Source organism: Penicillium manginii (assembly GCF_028828005.1).
Source record: "Penicillium manginii strain IBT 31320 chromosome Unknown utg000002l:1.0-5564898.0:1.0-5567710.0, whole genome shotgun sequence".
Taxonomy (NCBI): domain Eukaryota; kingdom Fungi; phylum Ascomycota; class Eurotiomycetes; order Eurotiales; family Aspergillaceae; genus Penicillium; species Penicillium manginii.
The window spans coordinates 3,072,114-3,084,355 of record NW_026643103.1 but is presented as its reverse complement, the minus strand read 5'-3'; the positions used below and the strand labels follow the sequence as shown (position 1 = coordinate 3,084,355).

Below are 12,242 nucleotides of genomic sequence, written 5' to 3'. Positions count from 1 at the left end.
GTTAAAAATCTATGCCTTGAAGTCAATAATTTTATATACCTTGTCAAGGTCAAAGATCAACCAGACAAGCCGACAACTCCAAGAGAAGAGATGAAAAAAAAAGTGTACACGCCCGGAAAGCAATTCTCGCTTCCAGCCAAAAATTCGTAGACCATTATGCATGGACAATGACAACCCTCCATTTCCATATGACTGGCAAATGCCGAGCGAGTGAGAGAAATGAAGGGAAACTTCAATGCCACGTTCTAACGGTAGACTCCTCACGGTCCCCGTTCTCTCTTATTTACATCCTCCATTTCCGAAAGTACGAATTTGTTGAAGTCCTCCCAGCCATCAAGGTATAGATGGTGCCCAGCTCGTTTGATAACGACAACCTTGGATGATCCTTGATCGCCGTTTTTCTCCTCGGGGGAGGCCGAAGCCAAGACGCGGGATTTCTCCTCGTCTAGGCGGGCCGCGGCTGCATGACCGCCTGAGACATCCATCCAGTCGTGATCACCGTACATGAAAACAATCGGGATGCCCTTCTCACGTTGAGGCTCCTGGGTTTTTAATGCTTCGGAAGGTGGAGAGGCGGGCACGTTCGAACTGTCGGTTTGCGGGGCCTCTGGTTTGGGGGTGGGTTTGGAGAAGATGGAGCATGAGGAAGATGCTGGGGTTTGGAACGGATTAGATGCACCAGGTTCAATCATCTGTCGACCAACGCCGTGAATGCGGCGGATGAGAGGGCTGCGAGCAAATGCACCAGGTGCTAGAATGTATGCTAACGCATACTCTCCACTGCCGCGGAGACTGAAGATCGAGTACGAGTAGTCATGGAGAGCCTTGGCTTCTTCAGCAGGCAGGTGAGAGAAACGACGCGACGTCCAGCCAGACACAATTCGCGGACCGAGAGGACCGGTCCAGCGCACAAGACTGAACGGCGAGATATTCGCGTCCCAAAGATAAGCGAACCATTTGGGCATATTCCGGCGAGGTGGTTGATTGGCAGCGGAACCGGGTTCGGGATTTCGCCCTGTGATGAAACTGCCATCGGTGGTCTTCGGTACACTTCCTGGAACTGCTGCAGCCGAGGTGATGTCCCTTTGGTCCTGGGTGAGCTCACTGGCGATGGTGGACTCGGAGGGTTCGGGTACATCCGCTGTCACTGCGTATGGGTCCTCGGGAATACCAACTGGGGAGGCAAGAATAAGCTTATTCAGGTGGCCAGGGTATTTGAGGGCGTAGGCGACGGCCATATAGCCACCCAGACTATGTCCGAGCAAGGTGAATCGATCGATCTTGCGCTTGATGCGCCATTCCTCAAGGGCATCCACGAACCATGCCTCGGCTTCACGGATGGCCTCCTCCCGCTCCTTTGCTTTGATCTTGAACGCGGGGCGCGTACTACGACCCATCCCTAGCATATCGAGGGCATGTAGCTGCCAGCCTCTCAGCCGGCTGAGAGGCTCAAAATTCTTGTAGAAGAATCCCAGACCCGCACCATAACCATGAAGCATGACCAAATGCTGGTCAGCATCTTCACCGACTCTCTCGACAGAGAACTCGTTGAGAGCGCGGTCTTTGCCACTCAACTCAACCATGCTCGAGCTCCATCGGCGCGGGCCATAAGGATCGTTCAGGGAATTGGTGGAAATCTCGCCTTGCTGGTTATGGTCTGCCGACTGGAGGCTGCTAGGGGCTGTGCCATTTGGGTAGTCGGTGGTATTACCAGTTTGGAGATGGGTTGGGGGCTGGTGATGGAGGTAAGGAAGATAAGAAAGAACCTTGTGCTCAGCGGCCGCGGCAGGAATACGAGCCCACTAGATGAAGCAGAGAAAAGTTAGAGCAAATTCCAGCAGATTTCTTTAGGTCACATTTGCAGGCAACTTACCCACTGGCTAAACCCTTCACGGTACCCCAACGGAAAGAAGGAGTTGGCTGCCGCAGCACCAGCAGCCGCCCGAGCAGCGTACGGAGTTCCAGTTCGATCTTCCGAGCTTGAGCTGCGGTTGCTATGCTCGCGAGCCTCCCTTTCCGCCGTGTTCAAGGACTCCGACGCCATTGTGGAAGCCAGGCGACACTTTTGAGTGTAGGTGGCGAGGGGTGCGGAGTGCGGGCAATCAACCCAATGTTGTTGAGGAACGGGTCGAGAAATAAAAGTTGAGGTAGAACGAGATAAAGCCGGGTGAAAGATTTGATTTGAAAGAAGAAATCGGGTTGAAAGAAGATTTGCGACATTCATGGACCGGGGCTTTGGACACGGAGACAATCGGCGACGAGGCTTAACCCCGACAGGCAGATGGGCATGCGTAATGAGGCAGGGTAAGTATGAGAGAGGGTGCACAAGATGATATTGTATGATGTGCGATTGCAGTTGCAGTAGATATTAGGGCACAGACGCAAGTAGCAATGTCTGAAGAGAGGTGGGAATAGGAAGAATAGGAAGAGTTGAGGTAAAAAGTGTAGAAGGTAAAGAGTAGAAGGCGGATGATGTCGTGTCTTGCTTGCCGCCATTCCCTTCCGCTCTTCCTTCTTCCTCCACTTCTCAACAATCCTCCTCCTCGAGGCCGCCACGGCCCTGTGTGCTTTATAACCATGGCTACACCCTTAGACCAAATCGTCAAGGGTGCTCCCATGTCTGAAGTTCATGCTCCTACGCCGGAGCCATTGGCTTCGGCTTCACTCTCAGATACCTCCCCGCCACAGCCCTCAACGCCAGATCCGCTGGCCATCGCACCCGACTCGCCTCCCCAGATCTACCTGAACCTCTTAATTATGGAAGCCTCATTACGAGCGCAATATCTGGCCCTTCGCGAACGCCGTCGTCAGAATACTTTCTTCCTATTACTCCTTGCGGGCTGGATCGCTTACTTCTCCTACGCCTTGTTCCTCCGTCCCCGAGAAGATGGCCGCGGCGTCGGTGGTTCCGTTTATTGGATGGTGGAGATGGGAGAAAAGGTCGCTCTGCTCGGAGGAGTAGTAACTGCACTCTTGGTATGGGGAACGGGGCAATGGGAGCGTGGTATTCGCTGGCCACGACGCTGGCTCGCCGTCGCCAACCGCGGCCTCCGCACCATGAACACCAAGATCATCATCATTCGCGGTCCTTGGTGGCAGGAGTTGCTCTCCTACGTCTCCTTCCTATTCCCTTTCTCCATTCCTTTCTTCCCTTCCCCCTCCGGCAACTTCCAGCTCATCGAACGTCACCCCAACGAAAAACGCGGTAGTCGGCAGCATTACCAGCAATACTATACCAGCGCGGACAGTGAATCCGGCCTCGTCGAGGAAGATCTCAGTCCCGGCGGCGATTATATTCATCTCCTCCTTCTCCCCAAATCATTCTCCCCAGAGTTCCGCGACAAATGGGACCAGTACCGCACCGACTTCTGGTGTTCCGAGAACGAACGCCGCGCGAAGCTACGTCACCAGCTGCGCGAGCGAGAACGTCAACTCGCTCGATCGGAGGGAAACTGGCTCGGACGTCTTGGCTTGGACTGGCGCGCTTCAGGGCGCCGCCGTCTTGTTGCTGCGACGTTACACCGTTCTATCGAATCGGAGAGCAAGCCTCCTCCTCGCCCTCATTCCCACCACCAGCATCAACCATCCAACTCGTCCAGGCTCACCCAGGAATATCGCGCCCCCTCCCTTCGTCGAAATACTCGCTCCGAGTCCTCCCATTCCCGTACCTCTTCTCGCAGCACTACCCCCGTTGACGTCGAAGACCGTCCGCCTTCCCGCTCCTCTGCCACCGGTCGTCCTCGGCGCGGAAGTACAACGCCGTCTATATCAGGTGGAGATCAAAGCCCGCAGCAAAGAAAGCGGAAGGGATCCAAATCCTTACGTCGAGGTTTATCGCCTTTGACTCAGGCGCAGGTGCGCGAGGGTGTGCGAACACCGTCTTTTTCATCCGATGACTCGGTGCTGGTGGTTGATAGGGAGAAGGAAAGTATACCGACTTCTGTACCTGAACCAAGTACTGCTTCTTAGAATTGCGACTATACCTTTCTTTCGTGCCGTTGCTTGGGCAGTTCCGTATCTTGTAGTACGTGGTGTTACAGGTTGCGATCAAGGTTCTCTTCAATGTTTTGGACTCTGCAGCATGGCAGTTCTCTATAGATACCAATAATACGGCGTGAATTAGCATGCATTTTTCTTCTTCAAGGTCCATTGTCTTTACCACAGCCTTTTCTTTGTAAAAGCAACCTGGATATCCATACCTGGTATGATACGGCTCCCAAAATTTTTAAGCTACGTCCTCTACCGCTACTGAGTGCCTTCAACTCTACGGTATGTTTCAGATACGAGATGTACTACCATATATTCTTATTCTTAATCACTTGATCCTATCCAAATCCCCCAATGCATCGACGCCTTACTCCAGACAAAAAGGAAAACATGATATCATCCCAATGCAGCGAGTAAGAAACATGTTCATAAACCAGCATCACAATCCCAGGACGCCCGGGACTTTCTCCAAGAAAGACTTGAAAAGCAACGTGTAGATCTTAGATACGGTAGACATTGTCGTCATCCTCGAGGAACCTATTGCGAAATCGGTTAGTCATTTGTGACATGATACTAGTTATTTGGGTTGAATACTCACATTAGCAGATTCTCATCATTCATCTTGCGCAGAGCCTGGATGGCCTCCGCACGAGAGAAGACGTGCCCAGCACCTTGATTGGGCGAGGCACGGATAGCCGTGTTGATAGCCTCAATCATGTCATTAACGTTGGTCTGGTCGCCATCGACGAAGACACGAGTACCCATGAGAGGACCCAGTGTCTGGCGGAAGAGAGCAAAGCGAACGGGTGTGATCTCTTGTGCAGTCGGTTGAGACTCGTCGCCCTGTGATTCCAAGAGTTGCGAGGCGGGGTGCGAAGATGCTACGGACATCTGGGAGTCTGTCTGGGTTTGTGTCCGGGTAGTCTGGCTTTCCGATTCCTCGTCGAAAGCAGCGGAGCTGGCAGCACCGCGAGTTGGTCGTGCGCGAGTAGATCGGCGACCAGGAGTGGCTGTTGAGGTGGCTCGGGCAGAAGTTTCTTCGTCGTCACCACCATTATCGGAGTCGCTGTCATCATCCGAGGAATCGGAGTCGAAGGTGGCCATCTTGCGCCGCTTGGTACGTTTGTCCTGCTCCACCTCCTTGAACATAGCGAAACGCAGGATAGCTTCGGCATGCTTGGCATCCTTGTCATCGACTCTGTTTGAAAGACGCGCCTTGGCATGTGCAGTTGACAGACGGATCAGCGTCTCCAGGGTACGGGGTGTGATGGGGAAGTGCGACGCTTGTTGCCGAGGAGTTCGTCGTTTCGTAGAGCGGAGTAAACGGCAATGATATGGTCCGCCGCACCCTTGGTGAGGGTAGGCTTGACTCGAGACTTAGCGTACTGAATGTACTTCTTGATGAAGGGAATGCTGATGATTTCAACGTTGTTCTTGCCACGGGTGTTGGCTGTGTTGATCATTCCACCGTGGAGCATGACATTGAACTTTTCGTAAACCTCTGAGGTTTGGTTCTTCTCTCCGCGGTCTTCGTTGCCAACACCGAGGGATTGGCCCATTTGCTCACGGACTGGGGCACCCTCTTCGGTCCCAGGCTGACGGTAACGGTGCATGCGCAGAACGTGCTCTGAGATCATTCTGTCCTTTGCATCTTCGATATCATCTGTCACGATAAAGAGCAAATCGAAACGAGAAAGAAGGGAGTCGGGGAGAGCAATGTTCTTGTGGGGATCCTTGTGCGGATCATATTGACCATAGATAGGGTTGGCGGCGGCCAGAACACTGCATCGTGCGTTCAAACTGGTGTGGATGCCAGCTTTGGCGATTGTGACGGTCTGCTGCTCCATGACTTCGTGAATGGCAACGCGGTCGACATCACTCATCTTGTCGAACTCATCGATGCAGACCACGCCTCGATCACCCAGAACCATGGCACCAGCCTCCAGCCTGCGCTCGCCCGTCTCCTTGTCTGAGGTAACAGCCGCAGTCAAACCGACACCAGAGGAACCACGACCGGTTGTGGCGATAGCAAGAGGGGCAGTATTTAAGACGAATCGAAGCAGCTGGGACTTGGCGGTCGAAGGATCACCAACCATCAGAATGTTGATATCACCACGAAGATGAGTACCGTTCTCCAAGTTCTTCTCCATACCACCAAGCAACATTAGTAGAATAGCTTTCTTGATGTAGTCGTGTCCGTGAATACTGGGTGCCAAAGAATGAGATAACAGTTCGAATGCATTCTTTTTCTTTGCGATTTTGTTGATATTTCGGACGTCGGTGTCGGTAATTTCAACCTGAGCAACACCACCGCCGGACTTGGAGGAGAGTTGAATAATATTGTTGGCCATGACAACGGTCCGGAAAGTGGAGGATCCAGAGCCTGCATTGCGATTACCCAGAGTTCGGTAAATACCGACCAGTTGAATTCTGTCGCCAGGCTTGGCCGTGTCGACCAGATCATCGTCAAGAATCACATCAACGCTGCGGGGCAATTGGCCGGCCGGTGCTCGTTCGGGCATTTCTTGAATTGAGATCGATTGGTGGTCCATGTAAGTAGAGTAGCCGTATTCAGTGATAAGCTGGATAATTAGACGATCAGAAACTTTCATCATTCGTCGATACAATATGGTATACGTACTGGGTTCTTATCTTCATCTTCTTGTGGGTAGACGTTCAGGCTAGTGGCACCACTGGCGGTCATAGTTTGGTCGCGGTACTTTCGGGCAAGGAAACGGTCCTTCTTTTCGCTGTAGTGAACACTCTGGATCACCTTTGGTCGGACTAGGGAACATTTTGTCACAATTCCATCGAGGGCCACCATGCGGTTCAATTGCTGAGATCCCAGTGTGCGGGGGTTGCAGGAGTACTCTCCGAATGCCCCAGTGAAAGCACAATAGTAAACCTATCGGAGAAACTCGTTAGCTATGTGTTGCTTGGAGGAATATCGCTCAATGTGACAATCAAGACATACTACTTCGTCCGCCGACTCTTTCTTTCCCGGCATCACATGCTTCACGACGTCTTTCAAGGCTGCATCGAAGGATTGTGTGTATTCGAAGGGAGATGTGAGAAGTCTGTTTGAGGGTGTCATCAGAACCGAAAACATCATGCGAAGTGCGGAATATCAAAGAATTCCACCTACCCATCAGCCATCTCTCGGTTATGTTGGCGAAGTTCATCGAGGTCAACCTGCAAACATCAGTAACCCATTCTCCCATGGCCAAGGGGGTGACTAAAAACATACGACCAAACGGCGCAAACCACGATTGAGCATCACCATAATATCGGCTCGGTAGCTGGTTCATTTTGTCAGAACGAAATTCTCCTAAATGTTCATATAAGTCGCAAATGGACGAACCTCCGTGCGCGGTTATCGGCTGGGAAGAGAAAAAAAACAACAGATTAGAAAACAACTCTCGGTCGCAGCAGAATGGTAAGACTTACTGGGATCAAGAAATTCCTTCGCGGCCCGCACGCGATCCTGCGCAGCCTCATCACGCAACTGGGTATCCATGGTGGTTGTGGTGGTTTCAATGTGGGATATCGACCAGGTCGAGGGGAGAGATGACGGAAATCGACGAAGTCTCCCAGCCTGTGCGGGTCCCAGTTGGCACGCGGTCCCAATTAGGCAAGATTGGAACGCGTGAAACAGACGCGTTCGCGTTGATTATGTAATGTACTCTATCCAGCTGGTTTGGCCAATCAGATCCCGAGACTCCCAACTATCCCTGACGATTCATGAAAAAAAGAGTATCTGAAGATTGGGTGTGCAAGGAATGAAAATGATAGCATTTGTATTGGAAGGCCAAATTGCACACTAGAACTTGTAGTTTTAGTTTTCCTTGAGATAATAGGCAAATAAACCACAGAATCCAAAATCAAATTTCACCAAGTTCAAGTGCATGCGGGCGAGAAGTCACAGTACTATCGGTCTCGTTAGGAATCTCACAACTCACTGCGGCACTGGCAATATCCCACCGGCACTTGGGGGCTTACGCTTAGGTAGGGCTACAGTCTGGATAAAGAAAAATTGAACAGTAGAGAGAGAAATACTAATATACATTTGACACTATCTAGACAGGATATATGCAAACAGGCTAATTAAACAGATCAATATACAGTAGGGAGTGCATCTCCCTATTCACGAGTTTTGTCCTCATTGGGAACCTCGCTGGGGTCTTTTGTGGCCTGCTCGGCGCCCTCGGCTTCAGATCCGGATTCGGATTGCTCTTTCTCCTCCGAACGCTCAACTTCGGAATGCCCTTGCTGTTCAGCTTCCTCGTGGAGCTCTGCTTCCACTTGCTCTTTGTTGGCACTCGCGTGTTCTTCGATGAAAGCCAGGAAGTTCTGATCAACCCAGTCCTGATCAGTAGGAGTCTGATCCCCTTCATCAAAGGCTTCGTCCTCTTCTTCGAACACCTTGTTGTCTAGGTTTGGGTTCACCGGATCTTCGAGATGTTTTTTGCTGATCTCACGTCGCTGCTTTTCGCGGGAAACAACACTGGCAAATCGCGACTTGCGTTGCTCCTTTTGTTTGAGTTTGATGCGAGAATTCCGGATGTGGTTTTCAACATCAATTTGGTCTGCGCGTGATAGTGGATCCAACTGGGTTTGCACGCCTCGATCATTCGACACGTAATCGTCATCTGGGGTTTCAATATCGCTGGATTCACCGTGTTTTCTGAGAAGATAATTTGGAGTCTTGCGCTGCCACGTGTCCATTGTTTCGTCATCTCGGAAGATGTCAGGTCGAGGTCTAGCACGTTGAACCTTGCCGAGAACGCCACCTCTCACAACAAAGGGTTCAGTTGGATTCTTCTCTTTGCTAGGCTGTTCCGAACGATGTCGAAGCAATACACCTTGGACATTGTCGCGCTTATAAGGCATTTCACCAATCAATTTAACCGTTTTGGGGGCGACGGCACTGATCTTCTGGAGGTCGTGACTACCTTGAGTGATGATTCTATCTCGGATACGGTCGATAGAGGCGGCGAGGAAAACGATAGTGAGATAGGTCGGTTGCAGATGATCTGGTTCAACACTGATCCAGTGCCTTCGAGTGTTCTTGCCGGTAACATCTCGGAACGACTGTGTTCGATGATCTTCAAGCATCCAAGTGGTCCTCTTCATCTGAGGTGATTTGTGTCCAAATCCGCGTAAGAGTTTGTACCATCCGGGGAAACGAGGTGCGAATTTCTCTTCGAACATCCGGAAAGCTTTGACCTGGTCAGGATAGTGGTCAGAAGATGCCAGCATTTGTATCCAGCTTGACCAATTGAAGGTAGTCAATGCAAAGCCAAGTTTCTCGAGGTTGGCCACGACCTCGCTGATCCTGCTTGTCTGATTCTGGTAGCCCAAGACTCGCATGTAGAGGCCCAATGGTTTCGCAAGGATAAAACGCTGTGCTGGTATAATCTTGCGGCTATGCTGACGAGTAGAGGTCTTGAGGGTCGACAAGTCGAAGGGCCGAGAGCTTGTAGTATGCGGCCCCTCGGTTTTCGATGAAGAAGAATCGGGAAAGAAGTCAATCTCAATCACACTGGCTTGATCCATAGCTCCAGACACCGCAAGGTTCCACAGCTTCTCTACTTCATCATATTGTGCCACCTTCAAATGAGCAGACATCATGGAAGTGAGAACTCCAATTGGGATCGGTTCCGGCTCATCCCGAGGATTTGCGGGAGCCCGCCTATCCATAAATTCTTGATATAGTGCAAGGGCACGATCGATCGTACCACGTTTCCCGTATTGCTTGATGAGGTACTCGTATTGCGGGGCCGACTCAGTAGCAGTGGTAGGTAGATCGCCAGGTCCGGAAGTCAACGGTACGGCGTGAGACCTAGCCAGGTAATTGGCCAAAGCCTTTTCCGCATGCACCAGATGGTAGTTAGCACTATCTTTGATACCGGTTTCTTTTGCGATTTGCAAATCACGCTGGACCTGGCTTTGGAGATACAAGAGACTTGATTTAGGCCCAGCTTTGCCAAACCGCTCCACGATCTCTTTGAATATGATGGACACCATATCTCTATTTCTGTCCTTAACGTATCCGGACAGAATGAGGGCGTAATGGGCCTCTTCCGCATATATTACACGTCTTTTGTGCAAACTCTGGAGCATTCTTCGTGCCCGATCAGTTCTGCCGGCCAGGACAAGGCCAAGCATCGTTGCGTAATACGACCAAGCATCCTTTTCAATACCGGCCGTTTCCATGCGTCTCTCAATCCGTTCGCAAGTTTTGACGTCAAGCCGGCGCGCGTACTGAAGTAGGATCCTATTCCAGATTCTAGTGGTGGTCCCTTTGATTTGAAGGCTGGAACATGCATCTGCAAGCTGTTCCGCGAAATCCAACTGCCCGTTCCAGCAGTATACTTGAATTATTGTATCAAGCATTGGCATTGTGATTAATACTTCATGCTGATGTGCCTCTTTCAGGAGCTGACGGGTGGCATCGGCATCACCTCTCTTTGCGGTGATTCCCATCAATATGCCAAAGGTATATGAGTCTGGATGTAAGCCAGTATGTAACATTTGGGTGAAAGTCTTTTGTGCGCCAGTCCAATCATTGATAGGAGCATGCGCCCTGATGAGTTCATTCCAGCAATGAATATTTGGCTGCAGGTTGAATTCATCCGTCAATCGTTCAAATTGTCGACGTGTTCCTTCCACATTACCGGTCGTTGCCTGTGCAACGAGTAGCGGTAGCACTGGCCGACAGTCGGAAGGTTTCCCGTGGTCCGCCACCATCCTGTTAAAGACTGATTCGGTCTGTGAAAAGTCCCCAGAATGAGCATAGCAGTCCATGCTCACGAGGTATGCAGCCATGCTTGGCCTTCGATGGAAATGTCTGATTTCGTCCAAGAAATATGATATGCCGCTAGTCATGCCCCATGCTTTCATAGAGACCAACTGGCCATACAGCAGGTCATATGAAGGCCGGAGTTGAGGCGCCTCAAAACGCAATTGGCGATAAAAAACTATCGATCGAGAAAATCCAGAGCGAGTTCGTGCTGACTGAAGTGTCTCGATGATCTTGCTGTAATGCTTCAGGGTAGGGATTTTGATACGTCTATATACACTCAGCATTTTGAGCATGCGATCCATCGAGGCATGCTCAGGGTGAAATGGTGAGTGTGAAATATCATGCAGAAGCGCTTCTGCAAGGTCGAAGAAATCCTGATCTGCCTTTTGAATGTGGTACCGGTAATCTTTGATTTTTCTGGATTTTTGAAGATGCTTCCCGAAATAAAGGCAGCTTCGGACGAGTGTGACATATTGTAGGCGTGAGAATAACAGTCGGAATTTTTGAATATCCGTTGAAGGTTCGAGAGTACGCCATATTCGCGAGACTTCCACGGCGGGAGCCCACTCTCCCCTTTTGAAGAAATATGCGAAGAGCCAAGGAAAACACGAGTTGGCAACTTCTTGCGTCGTAGATAGCCCCGCTTGCTTGGCTATTTCAATGAGTCTTGAGTGATTTTCCATTCTCGTTTGGGAACGAGAAATACATTCAAAGTCACTGGGTAGTCGATCTTCGAGCGGAATCTCTTCAAAGATTTGCCAGGCCCGGTCCGAATCCGAGACCTGCGGCGAACGTGCTAGGTATTGACATAGGGCGGAACGAACGACTGATGGTTTTCCGGCAGCCAAGTAAAGAACCCATGCCTTGTCAAAATCCCTGGGTTTGACTTCCAGAATCCTTGAGAGTTCTTCTAAGGCCTGACTAGCTACTGAATGATCCGTCCCACCTTGAAGGATTATCTCCTGTATCTTTGAAGTGTCGGGATGGGTGGATTGAGCGTTGGAGAGCGCATCGGAGGCGTAGTTTCTCGGGAAGCCGACCAGCGATCGCTTTCTTCGACGCAGACCCAATCTCCTTGGTTGTCGGGGTATGCGCAATACCGGGGGAGTAGTTCGGGGGTACAAGAATTCCAAAATTGGTGTTCCTCCATCTCGGGCCGATTGATTTGGGGATTGTGAGGCGAGGTTGAGAGCGGAGGACGGGCGTTGACTTGACGGCTGGATCAACGCGAGAAACCAACCGGGGAAGTCCTCTGTGGCAGCATTGTGTTTCCAAAAATTGCGAGAGAGGGATCTCCGTGTTCGAATAGCATCATTGGAGTCGCGAAACAAACGCCGTCCTGCGCTCTCGAAACAGGCGGTTGCCCGTTCCAACATCACCCCCAATCGTCGCGGTGTTGAAATAACACTGAAGTCACCGAGGATGATCAACAGGCTGCATCGTATCGTAG

The 12,242-nt window shown here is 51.0% G+C and overlaps 4 protein-coding genes across 4 annotated transcripts; 1 reads left to right on the top strand and 3 right to left on the bottom strand.

The window, feature by feature from the left end:
- Positions 1-260: 260 nt before the first annotated feature.
- On the bottom strand, positions 261-2,044 carry N7533_002426 (putative alpha/beta hydrolase; the record flags this gene model as incomplete). Its single annotated transcript, XM_057099076.1, has 2 exons — positions 261-1,802; positions 1,874-2,044. 2 exons carry the CDS (start codon positions 2,042-2,044, stop codon positions 261-263), a joined length of 1,713 nt encoding a protein of 570 aa, XP_056964212.1.
- A 533-nt stretch (positions 2,045-2,577) lies between these two features.
- N7533_002425 (Spo7-like protein) lies at positions 2,578-3,969 on the top strand (the record flags this gene model as incomplete). Its single annotated transcript, XM_057099075.1, has 1 exon — positions 2,578-3,969. The coding sequence occupies one exon, from the start codon at positions 2,578-2,580 to the stop codon at positions 3,967-3,969; it is 1,392 nt and encodes a 463-aa protein (XP_056964211.1).
- Positions 3,970-4,487: 518 nt separating this feature from the next.
- Positions 4,488-7,504, bottom strand: N7533_002424 (MCM DNA helicase complex subunit MCM3; the record flags this gene model as incomplete). Its single annotated transcript, XM_057099074.1, is given in 9 exon segments — positions 4,488-4,524; positions 4,586-5,235; positions 5,247-6,569; positions 6,629-6,892; positions 6,962-7,064; positions 7,133-7,179; positions 7,235-7,286; positions 7,349-7,367; positions 7,435-7,504. The coding sequence occupies 9 exon segments, from the start codon at positions 7,502-7,504 to the stop codon at positions 4,488-4,490; spliced, it is 2,565 nt and encodes an 854-aa protein (XP_056964210.1).
- Positions 7,505-8,127: 623 nt separating this feature from the next.
- N7533_002423 (putative translation regulator (Cya5)) lies at positions 8,128-12,168 on the bottom strand (the record flags this gene model as incomplete). The annotated part of the gene is made up of 1 exon (XM_057099073.1): positions 8,128-12,168. The coding sequence occupies one exon, from the start codon at positions 12,166-12,168 to the stop codon at positions 8,128-8,130; it is 4,041 nt and encodes a 1,346-aa protein (XP_056964209.1).
- Positions 12,169-12,242: the final 74 nt, after the last annotated feature.